A 21,724-nucleotide genomic window follows, 5' to 3' on the forward strand; every position below is an offset into this window, starting at 1 on the left:
TCTACATCATAAACACAATTTTCTCTCCTCACTATCTCTAATGAAATCGTAAAAGCATTCTATCAGATTTTGGTAGAAATAGCGATCAGAGGAAATCTTTGTCCCCTTCTCCCCGGGCCAGATCTTTGTTCTATAAATAGGATGAGACATGGTTGGGTTAACAGTTTTAATTTCTAAATAAAATTATAATCAGAGATACAAAGAAAAATAATGAATGCCATAAAGTGGAAGTAAAAGTGGAAAATGTTAGAAATAGACAGCAGGTCATTCAGCATCTGAAAGAGTCAGATAATTTCATTGGCTCCTTGAAGTACTGACCAATCCACTTTTCTTCAGACACTAATACGATAGCAAAATACTGCGGATGCTGGAAATCCAAAATAACAACAGAAAATGCTGGAAAAACTCAGCAGGCCAGGCAACATCCATGGAGAGAGAAACAGAGTCAATGGGGCCGATTTTCCTGGAGCCGTCAGGCGGGGTTTCAGGCGTGTGGGGGGGAAAAAAATTGCAAAAATAGGGTGTCGCGACCCCCCCCACCTGATTCCCCGCCCCATCCGACTTTCAGCCAGGCGTTTCTATCCGACCCGAATCAGTCCCGCCCACAGCAGGCGGGACTGGTCGTCGGGAGCCTAATCACCAATAATTGGCATCTATAATGCCATTTTAAGGGGCCCTTGCGATTTTCAGCCTTTTCCCACGCTAAACACGCCTGGTGGGAACCCCGCTGATGAAACCTGGCGTGCACAATATTGGATTGCTGACTAGCAGTTGCAAGTCAATCAGGAAAGAAGATATTTAATCAGAAAGCATTTGTAGGTTGCAGGACCTTGCGGATTCAGGCTTGGGGCAACTTGCTCCTGGAAAGCCCCTCTCGGCACCTGTGATGAAATAACTCTGTGTTCTGGCATTTGTATTGTTGTTGTTGTTGTTGTTGTTGTACTTGTTAATGTCTGGAATGTTCCACCGGTGCAACCACTAATGCTCCTCCCTAGCCCCGCCCCTCTTCTGGAGTGTTCTACCAAGGGCTGGGTTGGTGATGACTGTGTTAACTTGATGCCATGTTCTTACTTAATAAAAGCCTTTAGTCTTAAGCTGTAACCTCATGGATTCAGGCAGTTATTTGGCACATCAAATTTATTAAGTAACAACTTTTGGAAGATGGATCGATTTTTGAAACCAGAGCGTCTGGATATCGATCCCCATTCGGCAGACGCGTTGAAGAAATTTACGCATTGGCTTCGATGTTTTGAACACTTCATCGCATCGGTCGATTCGACGGTTAACAAGTTGGGTCTTCTAACCAACTTGGTAAGTCATCAAACTTACTCTATAATTGAAGATATTACTACATATGAAGAGGCCCTCGCAGCTCTTAAGGCCCAGTACCTTAAGTCGGTTAACGAAGTATACGCCAGGTATCTTTTGTCTACTTGCAGGCAATTACCCGAGGAATCTCTGGACGATTTCCTGCAGGACCTTAAGGCTTTGGCTAAGGATTGCAACTACAAGGCTGTCTCTGCCATAGTGTATCAGGAAGAAGCCATCCGCGATTCTTTCATATCTGGCCTCCGATCTAATTATATTAGACAGAGACTCCTCGAGAACGACTTGTTAGTTTTAAAAACGGTCGTCGCTACTGCTCGATCGTTAGATGTAGCCCAGAAGAATTTAGAAGTGTATGCATCAGCCCGTGCGTCTCTCTCAGCCTTGTGTGTTCCGAGTATGGAGGCATCCATAACACCAATGGAGCCTCCACTTAATCCTATTGTTGCGGCTGTACCCCATGGGTCTAAGTGTTATTTTTGTGGCCAATCTAAACACCCCAGGCAAAGATGCCCAGCCAGAGAGGCTACCTGTTTTAAATGTAAGAAATGGGGACATTTGAGTAAAGTGTGTAAGGGTAATCCTGTACCCGATGTCTTCTCTGCTGCTGCCCATCGTTTTACTCTAGCCTTGGCTACGGTTGACGAAATCTATGATGGACATCAAGATTAATGGTCGTCCTACTGGGTGTTTGATAGACTGTGGCAGTACTGAAAGTTTTATACACCCCAACCTTGTTAACTCCTGTTCATTGAAGGTGTATCCTACTCAAAGTGAAATTGTGATGGCGTCCAAGTCCCTTACTTCGGAGGTAACTGGATATTGTAAAGTTACATTGACCATTAAGGATACGGAGTATAAGGACTTTAAACTCCTCATATTACCTCAGTTGTGTGTGAACTTAATTTTAGGCTTGGACTTCCAGTGTCAGCATGAGCGCGTTACCCTTAAGTATGGTGGATCTCAGCCTCCACTCACAGTCTGCGGCCTTTCTACTTTAAAAGTAAGTCCGCCTTCTTTGTTCATGAACCTTGCTCCTAATTGTAGACCTATAGCGACTAAGAGTCGACAGTATCGTTCAGAAGATAAAACATTTATAAAAGAGGAAGTGGACAGGCTTCAACGGGAGGGAAACACCGAACACAGTAATAGCCCGTGGCGTGCCCAGGTGGTGGTGGTTAAAACTAATGAAAAGAAAAGACTTGTGGTCGATTATAGCCAGACTATAAACTTGTATACCCAATTAGACGCCTATCCTTTGCCTCGTATTTCTGAGATGGTGAACCAGATAGTTCAGTACCGCGTGTTCTCCACCATTGATTTAAAGTCTGCCTACCATCAACTCCCCATTAAAATAGAAGACCGACCTTATACGGCCTCCGAAACTAATGGGTGCCTGTACCAATTCCTTAGGGTGCCCTTTGGAGTGACGAATGGGGTATCCGTCTTCCAACGGGAGATGGATCGTATGGTGGATGAATACGTGTTGGAAGCAACATTCCCGTACCTGGACAATGTTACTATCTGTGGGCGCGACCAACGGGAGCATGATCAAAATCTCGCGAAGTTCCTAGAGACTGCAAAGAGGTTAAACCTGACCTACAACGAAAACAAGTGTACCTTCAATACTACACGTTTGTGTATTCTTGGTTGCATTGTGGAGAATTGGGTAATCGGGCCAGATCCTGAAAGATTACGCCCACTTAAGGAATTACCTTTACCTCACACTGTAAAAGCTTTAAGAAGGTGTCTGGGATTCTTCTAGTACTATGCCCAGTGGGTGGCTAACTACTCAGATAAAGTCCAACCTCTTATTAAGTCGACGTCTTTTCTGCTATCGGTGGAAGCTCAGGAGGCTTTCCTTAATATCAAACGGGACATTGAGAAGGCAGTGGTATGTGCCGTGGATGAGAAGATCCCTTTTCAAGTGGAAAGTGATGCATCTGATTTTGCGTTGGCAGCAACTCTTAACCAAGCTGGTAGACCAGTAGCTTTCTTCTCTCGTACATTGCAAGGACCAGAAGTTCGACATTCTTCAGTGGAAAAGGAGGCACAGGCGATTATCGAAGCAATCAGGTATTGGAGACATTATCTCACTGGCCAACGTTTTACACTCATTACTGACCAGCGGTCCGTGGCCTTTATGTTCAACACTAAGCAGAGAGGCAAGATCAAAAATGCTAAGATTTTAAGATGGCGAATAGAACTGTCAACATATGACTATGATATTCAGTACAGGCCTGGAGTATTTAATGAGTCATCGGCTGCTTTGTCACGAGGAGTATGTGCTAGTCTAGGTATAGATAAGCTTCAAAGTCTCCACGACGCACTCTGCCACCCTGGGGTTACCAGAATGAACCACTTCATTAAGTCCCACAATCTACCGTACTCTATTGAGGAGGTCCGGACAATGACCAGAACCTGTTGTGTTTGTGCTGAATGCAAGCCCCGCTTCTATAAGTCATCCGAGCCAGCTCATCTTATTAAAGCAACTCAACCATTTGAGCGTTTGAGTCTCGATTTTAAAGGTCCCCTTCCATCAAGCGACCGTAATGTCTATTTTCTTAATATTATAGACGAGTACTCTCGGTTCCCTTTTGTTATCCCCTGTCCGGATGTGACCGGTGCTGTTGTAATTAAATGCCTCTGCCAACTGTTTTCCTTGTTTGGCATGCCTAACTATATACATAGTGATAGGGGATCTTCCTTTATGAGCGAAGAATTGCGACAGTTTTTGCTATCGAAAGGGATTGCAACGAGTAGAACTACCAGCTATAACCCTTGTGGTAATGGGCAGGTCGAGAAAGAAAATGCGACAGTGTGGAAGGCTATCGTACTGTCTCTGAAGTTGCGAGGCCTGCCGACCTCTCACTGGCAGGATGTCCTGCCAGACGTGCTGCATTCCATAAGGTCTCTTTTGTGTACAGCGACGAATGCCACCCCTCATGAAAGGATGTTTAGTTTTCCAAGAAAAGCTACTAACGGAGTAATGTTACCCACATGGTTGACAACCACGGGTCCTGTGTTGTTGCACAGACATGTGAGAGGCCACAAGACTGATCCACTGGTGGAGGAAGTACAACTCCTCCATGCTAATCCCCAGTATGCGTATATTCAATATCCAGATGGGCGCGAGGATACGGTCTCTATTAAAGATCTTGCACCTGCTGGAGCTCGAAAAGAGTTCGAATCTGAGAGTAGAGTTTTCAATCGTGGTATTGGACCTTCAGAGACACAAACCATCAGTGTGGAAAATACTGATGATTCTGGGAATTCGAATGAACCGGAGTTAGTACTCCGGGAAGAGCCTCAGCAAGAGTTACGTCGTTCCCAGAGGATTATCAGACCTCCTGACAGACTGAATCTATAGCAGGGGGTGAATGTGATGAAATAACTCTGTGTTCTGGCATTTGTATTGTTGTTGTTGTACTTGTTAATGTCTGGAATGTTCCACCAGTGTAACCACTAATGCTCCTCCCTAGCCCCGCCCCTCTTCTGGAATGTTCTACCAAGGGCTGGGTCGGTGATGACTGTGTTAACTTGATGCCATGTTCTTACTTAATAAAAGCCTTTAGTCTTAAGCTTTAACCTCATGGATTCAGGCAATTATTTGGCACATCAGCACCCTCACTGAGCGCTTCCTCAACGGAGACACCTACCAGAAGCATGGGAGGCCTTTTTTTCCTTCCCTTCTTGCCATTAGAGGATCTCCAGCAGCAGAGGTGGCAACAGCAGAACCAGGAACAGCAGCGTCAGCAACAGGCTACTGCTCACTCACCTGAAGCTGCACAGGGCAGAATGGGCCAGCGCTTGGAAGTGGCTTGAGAGCACCTTGCTGCGCATCAGGGGGCCATGGGGACTCGTATCTGCATTGGCAGTCCTACTCAGAAGGACATCCATGAAGGTGTGGTTTCTCTGTTCAATAGATGCCCATTGCACCTCAAGAGATGTCATTCTATTATGAACACTCACCATGTTTTCCATACCCTGGCGACTTATCTCCTCCATGGAGGTTGCCAACCTTTCCATGGTGACGCGTTCATGCGCCAATGACTCTGCAAGGGCTCTGCTCATCTTCACTATGGACTCCTCCATTCGCTCCACACTCACAGCGACCCTGGAGACAAACCCTGCCAGAGACTCCTGCATCTGTGCATGGAGATCCATCACCTCTTCTCCTGCAGATGGACCCAGAGGCAGAGGGTCGACATGCAGCTGAGCTGAGCTGGCAGAGTCCTGCGCCCTCCAACGAGGACTCTCCACTGCTGTCCCTGTCTCCACAATCTGCTGATGCTCACTTGTGAGCTGTGAAAAACCAGGTGACACCACTACTCTATGTCCCGAAGGTCCCCCCGAGGTGTGAGTGTCTGCGCTGGTGCTGGGTGCGCTTCCTTCTGCTGACGCTGCACCCTCAGAGGTTGGAGCTTCCTCTGAGGAGTCCGGCTGCACAGCCTGTTCCTCCTCCACAGTGGGGATGGGGGCTCTGGATGGTCCTGTGGGGGAGTCAAGGAAGGAGTTGGAGATGTGATGCCAAGGCTACATGCACATTGGATTTTGCAGATGTTCATGAGTCCAAATGATGTAGCTTCAGATTCATAACAGCGACTCATGCTATGTCAATGAGAGAGATGGAAAACTATTCTGTCACCAGCTTGCGGGACTGCCCCTGTCTCTCCTTCCCCAGCTTCCGCAGCCACATCAGCCCCGACAATCTCCAGCACTCCTTCCTCCCAGGGGGTCAGGTGGACTATTGAGGGTGATCCTCCTCCAGTCCTGGCTCGCTCTCTGTTGTTGTGAGCTCTCTTTTCCTGCAATGAGGGAGACAAGTGGAGTTTGAGTGAGAGTGCAGGAGTGAGTGCAGAGATTGCATAGCATAGATACTTAGAGGGAGACATAGATGGTGTGAGGCTGCAAGACCAAGGGCCCTCCCTGTGAGTTGTCAGTTGTGTTCCAAGCATCAGAGTGAGAGGGAGTGTGAGGGCTGCATGGTGGAATAGTTATGTGAATGTGAGCATAGAGAGAGAGGGAATGGGTAAGGGTGCATGAATGTGACTGTGAAGTGGGATGTGGAGGAAGAGAGTGCTGAAGCTGAGTGCTGTTGGGGAAAGGCAATGGGGATCAGGTTGAGGGTGATGGAAACTTCATACTTACTTTTCCTGTACGGTGAAGGTCATGGAATCGCTTCCTGCACTGCATCCATGTTCTTCTGGTGACTCCCAGAGATTTCACATCTGCTGCCACCTGCATCCATGCAGCCTTGGTCTCAGTGGGAGGCCTCTTCCTCCCTGACCTAGGGAAGAGGACCTCCCTGTGGACCCTAACCCCATCCAATAATGTCTGTAGTGACGACTCATCGAATTTGACAGCAGCTCGGGGTCTGGCACTGGCCACAGCTGCTGCACGCTCCTCTGCCATACTGAACGGCTCGTTGGGAAGCCTGCAGAGGTTGCAATGCTTGCTATAGACTTTAAAAGCACCACGAATGATGACATCATACTGTGGGGCTTTCTGACTGGAAATAGTCAATTAGCAAGGGTGCCCACATGCTGGAAATGAATTGGCCAATTGAGGGAAAGTTGCATCCAGCTGGCAGACCCATTTAGATTCGTGTGGGAACCCTGACATCGGGGAACCCGACAATTCCCCGCACCTGCGGGAAAATCAGCCCCAATGTTTCAGGTCGAAGACCCTTCGTCAGGACTGAGAAAAAAGCAGGAAATGAAACAGATTAAGAAGCAAGTTTGGGGGCTGGGAAATGGGGGAGGGGATGAAAGAACAAAAGGGAAGGTCTGGGAGGGGTGAAGAGACATTAAGAGATATTCAAGGCGAGACGAGATGGTAATGGGGCAAGTAAAGAGATAAAGGATGGCTCTAGATGAAGTGTGAAATGCGCTGGCAGAATGAAAGATAGCTGCCATGTGGGAGAAAAAAAAAGGAAAAGGCACAAACAAGTTTCCTGGCCCCAACCGCCTCCTTTTCACCATGGACGTACAATCCCTCTACACCTCCATCCCCCACCAGGATGGCCTGAGGGCGCTCTGCTTCTTCCTTGAACAACCAGTCCCCATCCACCACCACCCTCCTCGGCCTGGCTGAACTTGTTCTCACATTGAACAACTTCTCCTTTGACTCCACTCATTTCCTCCAAATTAAAGGTGTTGCTATGGGTACCCGCATGGGTCCTAGCTATGCCTGCCTTTTCATGGGATATGTGAAACACTCTTTGTTCCAGTCCTACTCGGGTTCCCTCCCTCACCTCTTTCTCTGGTACATTGATGACTGTATCGGTGCCATTTCCTGCTCTCGCCCTGAACTAGACAATTTCATTCACTTTGCCTCCAATTTCCACCCTGCCCTCACCTTCACTTGGTCCATCTCCAACTCTTCCCTTCCCTTCCTCGACTTCTCCGTCTCCATCTCTGGGGATAGGTTATTGACCAACATTCACTACAAGCCCACTGACTCGCATAGCTACCTGGACTACACTTCCTCCAACCCCGCCTCCTGTAAGGACTCTATTCCATTCTCCCAGTTTTTCCGTCTCTGCCGCATCTGCTCTGACGATGCCACCTTCCACACCAGTGCTTCCGACATGTCTTCCTTTTTCTTCAACTGAGGATTCCCCTCTACCGTGGTTGACACAGCCCTCGACCGTGTCCATTCTATCTCCCGCACTTCTGCCCTCACCCCTGCCCCTCCCTCCCGGAACCACAATAGGGTTCCCCTTGTCCTCACCTTTCACCCCACCAGCCTCCACATTCAACGGATCATCCTCCAATATTTCCGCTTCCTCCAACGTGATCCCACCATCAAACGCATCTTCCCCTCCCCTCCCCTTTCAGCATTCCATAGGGACCACTCCCTCCGAGAGACACCCTAGTCCACTCCCCTATCACCCCAAGCACCCCTTCGCCCGGCACCTTCCCGTGCAAGCGCAGGAGATGCAACACTTGCCCTTATATCTCCCCCCTTCCCACTGTCCAGGGCCCCAAACACCCATTCCAGGTGAAACAGCGATTTACTTGTACTTCTTGCAACCTAGTATACTGTATTCGCTGCTCACGATGCGGTCTCCTCTACATTGGGGAGACTAAACGCAGATTGGGTGACCGCTTTGCGGAACACCTCTGTTCAGTCCATAAGGGTGACCCCGAGCTTCCGGTCGCCTGTCATTTCAATTCACCGCTGCATTCCCACTCAGACCTCACCGTCCTCGGCCTCTTGCATTGTTCCACGGAAGCTCAGCGTAAGCTTGGGGAACAGCACCTGATCTTCCAATTAGACACTTTACAGCCTTCCGGACTCAATATCGAGTTCAACAATTTCAGATCATAACCTCGGCTCCTATCATATTTTTATATATTTTTTATCCACACCTTTGGTTTGTGCCTTTTCCTTTTTTTTTCTCTCCCACATGGCAGCTGTCTCCCATTCTGCCAGCGCATTTCACACTTCATCTAGAGCCATCCTTTGTCTCTTTACTTGTCCCATTACCATCTCGTCTCGCCTTAAATATCTCTTAATGTCTCTTCACCCCTCCCAGACCTTCCCTTTTGTTCTTTCATCCCCTCCCCCATTTCCCAGCCCCCAAACTTGCTTCTTAGTCTGTTTCATTTCCTGCTTTTTTCTCAGTCCTGACGAAGGGTCTTTGACCTGAAACATTGACTCTGTTTCTCTCGCCACGGATGTTGCCTGGTCTGCTGAGTTTTTCCAGTGTTTTCTGTTGTTATTTCTTCAGACACTACCTGGCTGGTGATTCTCAGTATTTTTTGATTTTAATTTCAGTAATTTCAATATTAATACTCGTTTGCTATAAAATGGCTATCATTTGAGCTTCAGGTGGGCTGGTTTTACAAGTCACAAGTTACAAATTACGAGTTGGGGAGTTTCGCCTGGCAAGAGCACAGCAGGAATTCAGGTGACTGCTCACCATGATTTTATATCCATTAGTAAAATTGACCCCATAGACTTGGAGTAATGCTCTGTCACTCAAACTCTTTTAAACCAAGAAAAATTAAATTGACTTTTTTTATGCAAAGTGTTTGATGCTTACTAGCTGTTGTTTTTTTAATATGTGGCCCTTTATACGAACACCTTTATTTCTTAGTACATGAAGTTTTGCTTTTGTGGCCAGCTTTCTTCAGAATTGTTCCATCATTTATTTGGTATGTACAGACCATCTCTATTAGGTCACAGTTCTCTCTGAAGATCACCAGTATATCCATATATTTCACCCACATCGAACATTTATAGATATATTCCTAATTATTCCTCGAGTTTGCATATAGTTCCTACATTTTTTAACCTTTTTTAGTCATCCAACATGTCAAGTATTTCATTAATATGATGTACTTTTTGTTTCTCCAATTTTCGCTCCTCTTTTCCTGATGGCTTTGACTCCTTCTGGGGTATGGTTACACGTGCTGGATCCTCTGGCATCTTGTCAAAGTGGCCGTTCTTCATACATGAGTAATGTCAGTAGGCTACGCCACGTTGGAGGGCCTCACGGCCGATCATGTTTTCACCTGCATTTTCTAGCAAGAATTGCTAGATAATGATTAGGGACAGGAACCTTGGCTGATCTTTTCCCCCTTCCTTAATGCATAGGTGCTTCTAAGTCAGTTGTAGTGCCCTGATGCTGCCATTGTTGAAATCAGTTTATTCAGCATAGACCAGAGATCCAAACTGGCACCTTCCTAGTCTGAATGGCCAAGTTCCACGCTGGGCAAGGAAGTTTCTAATGGAGCAATTGGGCAAGCTGTCGTGATCTTTTATTTTAATCTCTGGTCCCTCTAAAAAAAACGCAATCACTTCCTTGATACAATTTGCTAACAGGGAAAATAAACAGCCTTTTGCAGAGGGGATTTGCAAACCTCAGCAAATCTTCTCCCCAAATGAGCTATTGCAATTGATGCATATTCCTGAGATGGGCTTTGTTTCAATTAATAATTAACTATCTGGCTTATTGTAATTAAGGTCTTGCCGATATCTGGCTAATTTCGTAGCACCTAATAAATTTATATTTTGAAGTAAAGTACTGATGCGGCCCTTCTGAGTTATGTAAATTTTAAAAAGAATTTGCTTACCAATCTACTCTTCAGGCTAACATAAGTCTTATTACCAGCAGTAGATAAACTGAGCTTCTCGAAATAATTTGGCTCCATTGAGCTAACCACATTGTAATGCCTTTTCCTCACGGCTCCAAAAGACTTTTTTTGCTATTGGACTGTATGACATTTGATGTGACCTTTGTTACAGATTGCTTAACAAACTTTGTATTATTTCAATACTCCAGCCTTTTCCTTGATATACGGACAGCATCAACATAACATGTATCGAGGTTGGCAGTCTGACCAAAGAAAATTCCCTTCCTTGAGAGCGGTGATTTATAATATCATATTCCACTACTCTACATAGCTACTCACCTCATCACCTGCATCTGTTGCAGAAAAAAACAATTACTTCTCTATAATTCCAAAGCGCTCCATATCATTATTCATTGTGGTAAAAAAAATATTGTGCATATATTTACAGTATCTTCTGCTTTTAATTTTTCAAAAAAATCAAGACATTTATTTTAATTTCAATTCTTTTAAAAATCAGGAATTAATCAAATAAAAACAGCTGTCTTATTTTTACACATTCTGTGAAACTCCTTCACCACTGAACATTGAGCTGACTGCAATAATGTCCCTGCTGGATATCAAATAATTTTGGTGGCACATATCAAGTATATAGAGGTTACAGACAGTCAGCAATGAAATACCCTGTCCATTTATTTATTATACATGTGAAGAACCTTCAACTGACTCATACAGTTTCCTTTATTAATAAGTTATATCATGCCGCTGTTTACAGAACCAAACACAACACAGTGCTTTACTCGCCTAGTACAGTGTGCACCATCGCCTGTCTGTTCCCCTGCTCACGTTCCCCATCTCCCAAGTAGTTTCAACATTTTGAAAACTAGTTCCCTTTCCCATTCCAATGTTGGCCCTGCCGTTTCCAGCTTCAGTCTGCTGCTTCCTTCCATATTGTCACCAAGGTTACCACTGTCACTGCTGACCTATCAGATTGGTTCAGTTCCGAATGCTTTAATTTTAAAGTTAACGTTAAAATTGTAGTTTACAGAAATGACCCTGTACTGTATTATAGTTTTTATTTCTTTTCACTATTGGTGTTGATCACAAGTCATTAATTGCTTTGGTACTTGTGAATTATTCAGTCAGTACTACTGAGGGGAATAAGATTGACAATAAAACAACATTTTCAGACATTATTTTTTCTGAATGGAAAAAGTAAACAGTGTGGTAAACCACTGTTTGTATTCCTGTTTGTCCTGTTTGTATTCCACTGTGTACATGCCTGGACATGCCTCGGCTGACTCCTCCCACAGGTCCTAGTATAAAGGTGACTGCTCCCCAGCCCTTGGTATCCTGGACCGGTCGACCACTCGAGGCAGACCTCCATTCTGTTGTTAATAAAAGCCTTTAGTTACTCTTCTAACTCTCAGTCTTTTATGAGTAATTGATAGCGCATCAAACAGTTGATGCTTTTCTTTGCAAGTGGCAGAAGTCACTGAAATATTGAAGGAAAGTGTTAACAGTTTATGCTACAAACTGGTAGCAGCTATGTTACCATTACAACAGTCCATAACCTGCTATCAGCAGACACTCTTGTAAAATTAATTTTCCCTTTGATAGATACTGTCCCAAATTTCTGATTTAAGTTCATAATGAAATAACAATTAGAAAATAGTAAGATTCTCTCACAGGCAGCTTAGATATGAATGGAATACAACCCCTCTTATGCCTTTTACAACACGTTAGCTAGCCCTGGCTCCACTGCATACATTTTTATGTTTAATATAGCAAACACATTCCTCTTGATAATGCTTTAGCTTTTTGCTGCATGGAGATATTTTAAAGAACCTTCATATCAGGTTCTATTTTGGTACTCCATGTTCCAAATCCTGTGGTCCCTTGCTTTGTTTTGATTTGTTTTTTTTAAATATACATAATGTACTCTAACACATGTACTTAGAATTATTGCTGATACTTGGCTCACAATAACTAATTAGAATATGTTGAATTCCTGATAAATTCATTGATCAATGGCTTTTGGATTCTTTTAGATGAGTGGTAGGTTACTATCAGCTGGTGAAAGTCAGTGTATGTGATAAAAGTGGTCTTCTTCCTGATCAAGAATTCAGCCCCATCAGCCAGAAGGAAGTAACTGTCTCTAGATCAGTGTTTGATGACATGAGCATTGACATATCTGTTACAGAACAGTAACCTTCCCTATGTTTAGTCTTCTCCCTGTAATGTACATTACCATAACCAAAACCTGGGCAGTGATGTGATAAATAAAAATTCCTTTCAGTATAAAAGACAAAATAAATAAAGAAGCAGAACAATAGATTAGATTGTTGTTCAAAATTTATATTAACGATTTAGACTTTGGAATCAAAAAACAATTTCTAAATTTGCGGAAGACACAAAATTTTTTGGGGGGGGATAGTCAATACTGAGCAGGACTGCAACAAATTACAGGAGAACATTAATAAACTTGCAGAGTGGGCATATAATTGGCAAATGAATTTCAACACAGATAAATGTGAGGTATTACATTTTGGTAGGAAGGATAGGGAGGTCACTTATTACTTGGAGGGTGCGAGTCTGGGTGGGGTAGAGGAGCAAAGGGATCTCGGAGTACAAATACACAAATTGCTAAAAGTAGCAACACAGGTTAACAAGGCCATAAAATAAGCAAACCAATCACTAGGGTTTATGTCTAGAGGTATAGAATTGAAAAGTAGTGAGGTTATGCTAAACTTGTATCGAACCTTGGTTAGACCACACTTGGAGTACTGCGTACAATTCTGGTCACCATATTACAAAAAGGATATAGAGGCACTGGAGAGGGTGCAGAGAAGATTTACAAAGATGATGCCAGAAATGTGAGGGTATACATATCAGGAAAGGATGAACAGGCTGGGTCTCTTTTTGCTTGAAAAAAGGCTGAGGGGTGACCTAATAGAGGTCTTTAAAATTATGAAAGGTTTTGATAGAGTAGATAAAGAGAGAGTGTTTCCACTTGTGGGGAAGAGCATAACTAAATATCAATATAAGGTAGTCACTAACAAATCAAATAGGGAATTCAGAAGAAACTTCTTTACCCAGAGAGTGGTGAGAATGTGGAACTCGCTACCACAGGGAGTGGTTGTGGCGAATAATATAGATGCATTTAAGGGGAGGCTAGATAAGCACACAAAGGAGAAGGGAAGAGAGGGTTCTGCTGATAAGGAAAGACAGGAGGAGGCTCGAGTGGAGCATAAATGCTGGCATGGACTGGTTAGGTTGAATGGCCTGTTTCTGTGCCGTATATTCTATGTAATCCTATGTAGATTAAGACTATCATAAGGCCTGTGTTAAAGCCTCTTGCACTGTAGATGAGGCATAAACACGTGTGCTTAAGCTTTAGCTATATTGCAGTGTCTAATATTTTCAACCAATATTGTAAAAATAAAGTCATTTAAGCTTCTAACCTTTGAACAATATCAAATATATTAATTTTAATTTGTGACTATTATCCATCTCAGTTACAGACACAATAATCAGAATAATTTAGTCAGTGCACCTCTATGTGAATAACAGCCAGCTTATTTTTTTTAAACAGTATTTACCTTTTGAGGACTAGCAAAGCACCTAGCTACCAAAATAGAAAGTATAAGTAGATTACAGAAATATTTTCAGATATTTTTCTAATTGTACTGTACAACATTCATCTGAAAGCTAGAGTGGAGTAAATCATGTCAATAAGCCATTATCTCACTCATTCCTGATCTAATGCCTAGGTCAGCAGGCAATCTTTAAAAAGGAAATGTGCTCATTAAGGTTGAGGAATGCCAGTTCTAGGAAATGAAATGATTTTTCACTTACATTATCCAGTATCAGCATCAGCTGCACCCATGTCAGGTATAGCTGGGGTTAGATACACAGTAAAGCCCCTTGGCCAATCCTCAGAAAACCCCTCTCTAATGCTTCCATTTCCTACCCCAGTGACTGCTAAGTGAGGATGTCAATTGAGTGCCAAACTATAGCCAGTTTCATGCCATGGATGTATGTCTGCTATTTTAATGATTTAATGGTATTTGATTAAGATTGCGCAAACTCATTTCAAGTAGTAACAGCTGACAGGCAGAGAGGAGACTTTCATTCCATCAGTCTGAACAGGATTCGCACCTAAATCCCAGAGATGAAGCGGCAGTGTTTCAATCCACTGCACCACTCGGAGTAGTCAATCTGCAACCACTTTCCAATGTAGATCCAGCACACACACACTTACAATGATAAAGCACTGATTTTAGAATATGTTTACAAGTTCCATACTTACCTCTCTCCCTGCTGATTGTATTGGCAGGACTCAGAGTTCTGTTGTATGAATCGAGTTGATTAACCTGTGGCTTCAAGGCCCTGTTCCACAGTGGAACTTTCGCGTCAGCAGGGAGTGAGGTAAGAATGGAGCTTCTGAGCAAAGATTAGAAACTTATATAAAAAAAATTGTGAAGGTGAATAATAGAAAGCGAAAGGAGAACAGAAGTTTTTTTTTTATAAAGACAGTGGTTCATTCATCAACACAGGCCCTGTCGTGTATTCTAAACCATGCAAAGTGAGACTGGCAAAACTCATTTGTATCCATGAACATTTTGCCCTGTGGGATAGCTATATTCTTTCTCCTTACTGCAAGGTTATCTGGGCTAGATAATGTCATTGTGGACTGGCTGGTTTTCTGTCTGGTTTGTTTGTTATTTGGAAGCTTGGCTTATAAGTGTATAACTGTTAAAATAATCTTAAATTGAGCAATAATCTAATTTTTTTCTAATTGCAAATGTATACTGAAATGTTACATGCTGAAAAAGTGGTGCTGCTTATTTTTCCTGCAGTACTTTTTTTTTCTCTAAATTTGTAACCTTGGGTTTTTCTTTTGCCTACTTTAGTTTCACTTTTTTGACTTCTTTATTGTTTCAAGTTCACATTAATGTTGATCAAGATATTTCCTTCACTGGTATGCAAATATTCTAGTGGAAAGATTTAAAGTTAAGAATAAGAGGCAACAAGGTTTTGGACTAATTTTTAAAGACTTGAGAAGTCACAAGTCATTTACAAATCACAGATGAAGTGCGATTGGTTTTATATATTTTCATTCCTATGTCATTTTCAATACGAGAGGTTTGCCTCATTTCAGGACTGATGGTTGAGATCCACTGAAACCTTATTTTAAACCCTTTTGTACCTTTTGCTGTGTCTAAATCTATGACAGCTCCCTTACACTAAATTGAACTTGAGATAAGGGACTATAGCACATGCTCATGGATGGCTCTTTAGTTCAAATCACCTCAGCTGCCTAGCTGTCACTTGTGAGAACCTCATTAGTGGTCCGTTAACATATCTGGGGGCATCAAAACCATTTCTCTCGTTAAAACTGCTGCAGAAACAGTGAAATGTCAGCATAAATTTTTAGTGTGGATGTGCAATTCTTTTTCAGAAGTTTTTTTGAAACAGGCCAATTGTTAAATTATCTTGATCCAATCAGCACGGATTTTAATTACGACTTGTAAGTGTATGCATGGGAAAAAAGCATAGCATTATCTAAGTGAGCCAATATGTCTTTTGACAGCCATTTTGGAAGAAGATGCGATGGGAAATAATGAACAATTATGGGTACTACAGTTCAATAACAGCAAATTCTGCTTTTTTGTAAAATCTTCTGAAAAATATTTTTAAAATCTGATTATGATGCAATTGATAACTAAACTTGAAGCCAAGAGGTCTCTTTTTATACCTGAGGTTTTACTTTAGTAAGGTTAGTAGATATCTTTTTTCACCAATTTCCATGTAAGGTAATGTACTATAGCTATCCAGAATGATATCATTTACCCAGGCAGCATTGTCAGAGGGGATGGAATGGAACTGCTATAGTGGTAATGATGTCAAAATATATGGTAACATGACTTTCTCTAACAGAGTGGCACATATTGAATGTTTTGGTGAATAAATTAGAATTTTACTTTCTGAGTAAAGCTAAATTCTTATTTAAGCACACGAATGGCGAGGCATGAACACATTTTGTCATTATAAATACAGTATTTGAAAGATTTTCCAACTCTTTGCCTTCCTGTAATAACCTAGGGTACCATTATTAATTTTAAAATATGCTTTTAGTGAGAAGAAATGCTTAATGCAGCATGCCACCTAATCTCATTGTATTTCATGAGTGTTGCACTTTCATTCATTTTCCAAAGAATAATTACTTGTTCTGAAACATGATAATTAACAAAGTATTGTATGTGTGACTGATCATGGCGATTATATTAACTTTGAAAAATATCTTTGATAAATATATAGGTTCTCATGCTATCATCATTCATTTTTCCATAACCCTAGTTATTCTAGATAAGCATGGCAACTTGGGTCCAGAATCCTGATATGGTATTAAAAATCTATTTATATTATTTCAGAATTTATACCAGAATAGGTTTCTGGGTTTGGCAGCCATGGCGTCGCCTTCCAGAAACTCTCAGAACCGCCGTCGATGCAAAGATCCCCTCCGGTACAGCTACAACCCTGAGCAATTCCGCAACATGGCCGTCACCATCCCAAGAGCAAACAGCGATACAAACCTGGTGAATTCAGGCAGTCGCTCCACCCTGATGGTCAGCAGCTCCCGCTACACCATTGGTCAGTCGCAGGACCTCGTCATCTGTTGGGACATCAAGGAGGAGGTAGATGCTGGGGATTGGATCGGAATGTATCTTGTAGGTAAGACTGTTTCCAATCATTGATTATTTGTCTGGAGGATTAGTCTGTTAGTTATGTGTAGTCAATCACGTCTATAGTTATTGATCCTTTATTTTAAATATTCCATATTTTCTTGTCATGCACTTCTCCAAATGTCTTGCATTAACATGGTAACATCAAACAGATGACAAACTGACTTGAGAATAATAATTTGTTCCAAGCACTCATGCTGGGCTTCCAGTTATCCATATAATGTGCATATTTCATATAAATATTAAATATGAAATAGCATTGCATAATTCAAGAAAGATTGATAAAGAATTGGTGAGAATAATGTGCTCTTACTTAGAAACTAATGACAGTAATTTCCATGAGGATTTTTCTGATCGTCCGCCATTCAGTGGAAACCCCAGAGAAATGGTGTAAGCAGCCATTTACCCTGTCTCTCTGGGCTTTCCACTGATCCTCTGTTGAAATTAAGGCAGGAGATCGGGGAACCCTTGTGGAAATTCTAATTCTGGTTGTTTTTCCAGAGTTTATAACCCCATTGCCTCAGTCCACTATTTCACAGTAAGAGGCTCACTATTATTTGTTGTAGGATCAGATAGTTCCTTTTCCTTTTCAATGATTAAATGTGTTTACTTGGCACCAGCCATATTTGACATGTCGTCTACAACTAGAGCAGATCTTTTAACTTCCACATTACTGAGCCTCCATCACGAATTAGCTGGATTAAAGACTGATGTCTGATAGCTTCTGGCTTCTACAAAGTTGATGACAGCATTGCAATGGCTATGTTCTTAATTTTTCACAATAATAAACTGGAACATTTCTAATTGTAAAAATTGCACTTACTATATTGAATCGTGAGCTGAACTGAAAACATCAGTGGCCTGAATTGGGTCATTCTAGGCTTTCATCCACCTGCCTCTTTCAGAAAGATGTCATTGTCCAATCTAATCTCCATGGACTCTTTCACAGTTTTAATAGGGATGAAGATAAGCCTGCATTTCTTAGTGGTCTAGCGCTATATATTCACCCAATGCCCGGTGATCGGATAAGCAATGTGGGTCTGAGCTGGCAGGATGCAGTGAAGCTAAGATTACGGGTGACTATCACTGTCATTATGAAGTCCCCTACCATGCTGTGGCCTTGACTTTGGATGCTGTGAATAACCAATTTTGAAGCCTTTTTAAATCTGGATGCCAAAGAAGCTCAAATTCTCATCCTCACATCATCTTCAAAATTAATCAATGCAAATTCACCAAAATCAAATCTAGTCATTTCAGTCCTATTAATTACATCTCTTAAACACTTTAAAGTTTGTTTCAGTTAATAGTACTCTCTCCTCTGGATCATAAAATTATAGGTTCAAACCCCACACCTTGATTTGAGCATATAGTCTAGACTGAAACTCCAGTGCACTATGGAGGTAATGTTGCATTATTGGAAGTGGTGTCCTTTTGTACAAGATGTTAAAAAGAGGCTCTATCTCCCTGTTCTGATAGTTCAGATGGGTGTTATAAAGAATGGAGATATAGATAAACTGGACAACCAAAGCCTGGTTTGCCTAATGTCAGTTGAGGACAAGCTCTTAAATGCATGGGATAACCAGGCAGCAGGGATGTGTTAAAGGCAAGTCGTGCTTGGGCAGCTTAATAAAGTTTCTGCAGAAGTTGCTCATCATGTAGGTAAGGAGAATGCAGTAGAATGCATTTGGATTTTCAGAAGTTGTTCGATTAAGTGTCCCTCAGGATTTCCGGGTCCCCCCCACTCCCCGCAACCGCACTTCCCGCTCTTTCCCTGCCTCCGAATAAATATCGGGACCAATGTCCTCCTTTTTCCTGTAAACATATGTGGTTTTAAGAGCAGGGAGTTCTCTCAATTTCCTGGCTAACAGGATTACAAGATGTGGATGTTGGTGATGCTGGTGTGCCCGCAAGATTACTGCCAGTAACAAGCAATAAATTGTGTTTTCTGTTTATCTTTCACAATCTATTGCCTTTCAACACCAGAAATTATTTTTAGAAACAGTGATTTTCAAAATACATTATAGTTTTTGTCTGCTGTTGTGTTAATGCTCCAAACTATCAGCTTAAATTCATCCATCCACAGTCAATTATACAGCAAAAAATGGACCGGCGAGAGACCAGGAAAAGAGAATGATAGACTGCAAAGAGATAGAGCAGAAGCCAGAAAATGTAAACAATGGACAAAAATGGGATGGGGGAGATATTGGGAAGAGTAAATGATCGGTAGCTTGGATTAAAACAAGATATACAGATATATTTTCTCAAAAATAATCAACACAAATATAAAAGAAAGAAAGATTTGCATTTATACAGCATCTTCATGACCACAGGATGTCCCAAAGCGCTTTACAGCCAATGAAGTACTTTTGAAGTGTAGTCACTGTTGTAATGTAGGAAACACAGCAGCCAAAGATGTGCACAGCAAGGTCCCACAAACAGAAATGTGATAATGACCAGATAATCTGTTTTTAGTGATGTTGATTGAGGGATGAATATTGGCCAGGACAGCAGGGATAACTCCCCTAACTCTTCTTCGAAATAGTGCCTTGGGATCTTTTACGACCACCTGAGAGCAGACATCTACTACCAAAATCTATGACCAATAAAGATCAATCGTAGGAACAGGAAAATCTGAACATTTTCCACCATTTTTAAATTTGCTGTATTGAGCACATGGGCCTGAGGGAGTGTACAAGTGGCATTAATGTATTCTTCTTCTCTCCACTGTCTTAATGTTTTTCACTTCCTTTTCTCTCTTTGTGCTTGGAAACATGAATATATATACATAATGTAAACAGAAAAGAAGTTGAAAGGGAAATAGAGTTAAATAAAATAGAGATGGGAAAAGAGATAGCCACACGTTAAAACAGCAGTAAATGGGGGAACCCAGTCTAGTGCTTAGGTTGAGGAAATTCCCTGGCACTAAACAAAGCTTGGCCCAAGAAATGACTTTATTATTTAAAATAATAGTTATTATGAAAATAAAATTAGGCTATTTGTTTGGTTTAATATAAAATCAAAGTAGCATAGTCAAGTAATGGAATGACTTGGAAAAGCCAAACATAAATTTTAATTTATTCTCTCTTGAGGGCTATAAAAGACTCAAGTGCAATGCTCAGCAAGACACACTTAGGGTTGAAATTTGATGGGGCTCAGAGGGCAGGTTTGGAGGTGGGTCCGCTGTCAAAATCAAAAAGATTGACAGCAGGCCGGTATCCCGCTCTCCATTCAATTGTGTTTGTTAGGAGGGTGATTAAAGTAATTAAATCCCCATTTTCCCAGCTCCAAAGCATTTTGCCAAGTTTTCCACGAGGTTCCTGTTGCTCAGGGATCGCGCCAGGTAATATGTCGGGTTCTGAACAACTCTCCATTTCTTTCAATAAGTGACAGCTGCAAAAGTGGTTTAAAACCTGCCATTTTACAGCTGGTCAGTTTGCAATCTCGGAAGTTTCAGCCTTTAGTATTTAGGAAGAAAGAAAGAAAGACTTGCATTTATATAGCGCCTTTCACGACCACTGGATGTCTCAAAGCACTTTACAGCCAATGAAGTACTTTGCGAGTGTAGTCACTGTTGTAATGTAGGAAACCACTTTTGAGCTTTATGCACTTTTGAAGTGTTTGGAGTAATCTCTCTATCCACTGTCACCGCCTTGGAACAACCTAGCTCAACAGTCACCTCAACATCACCTGCCATCTATTCCAGCAGCATCGGTGTCCTTGAAAAAATCTCACCTTGGTCCTCAGAATCCCAAAACGATCAGCCCCAATACCAGCAGCACCGGGCACACCAGCATCACCAACATCCACACCAACCTTCTCCGCAATCAACTGATGCTGCACTGGACACAGAGCATCAACACCCATGCACATTGATGCCAGGGATAGCCTAACCATGTTCAGATTAGCTTCACTTAACACTGTACACCCTGGCTGCCACATGATGCACCAGGTTGGCACCACCCCACACCAACACCATAAAGCATCACTACAATGTCCAAACCATTCCTTTCACACTCATCACCATTAGGGGAGAGGGGAGGGGGCGGTGGCAGTGGGGGGGTCATTATGTCTCACCATTCACTGCAACTCACTAAGACACTTTCAAAGGTGCACACAAATCTGTCCAAGAAGGCAAAGCGGTGACAATAATGATTTCAATGCTTGACAACATTAACAGAAAGTTTACACGGCCATTGGCTAAAACACTCAAGTGCCTACCCTTGTGTGTTGTTAGTTGTTATGATTGGACTAGGATGAGGGTGAGTGTGAGGGGTGGCTAGTGAGATGGGGATGTGATAATGTAGACAGAGAGGGATGGGTGCAGGTGCAAGGTAAGTTGGAGTGAGTAAGGATGTGCGGGAGTAGGGTAGGGAAGGCAGAGTGATGGGGATGTGATGAGTGGCACATGAGGATGAGGTTGAGTGTGGCTTGGCAGTAACGTTTCGTGATCTGCTGAGATCATTGAAAGGTTTGTGCCACTGCAGTTTGGTCATCCTGATGGCATCCCTGCTTGTGCCCTCCTGTGCAATGTACAACCAGGCTGCGTTGGTCTCCTGGGTGTAATGT

The 21,724-nt window shown here is 42.5% G+C and overlaps 1 protein-coding gene across 1 annotated transcript in view; it reads left to right on the plus strand.

Annotated features, from left to right (window-relative positions):
- The window catches only part of hecw1b (HECT, C2 and WW domain containing E3 ubiquitin protein ligase 1b), a 773,289-nt gene that overhangs the window by 8,371 nt on the left and 743,194 nt on the right, over positions 1-21,724 (plus strand). The window contains exon 2 of the mRNA XM_085988048.1: positions 16,847-17,147. Coding sequence (XP_085844174.1) covers positions 16,847-17,147 — 301 coding nt within the window. The remainder of the gene's footprint in view (positions 1-16,846; positions 17,148-21,724) is intronic.

This window comes from Somniosus microcephalus, chromosome 5, assembly GCF_052327205.1.
Source record: "Somniosus microcephalus isolate GS21.2 chromosome 5, FLI_Smic_1.0, whole genome shotgun sequence".
NCBI classification, from domain to species: domain Eukaryota; kingdom Metazoa; phylum Chordata; class Chondrichthyes; order Squaliformes; family Somniosidae; genus Somniosus; species Somniosus microcephalus.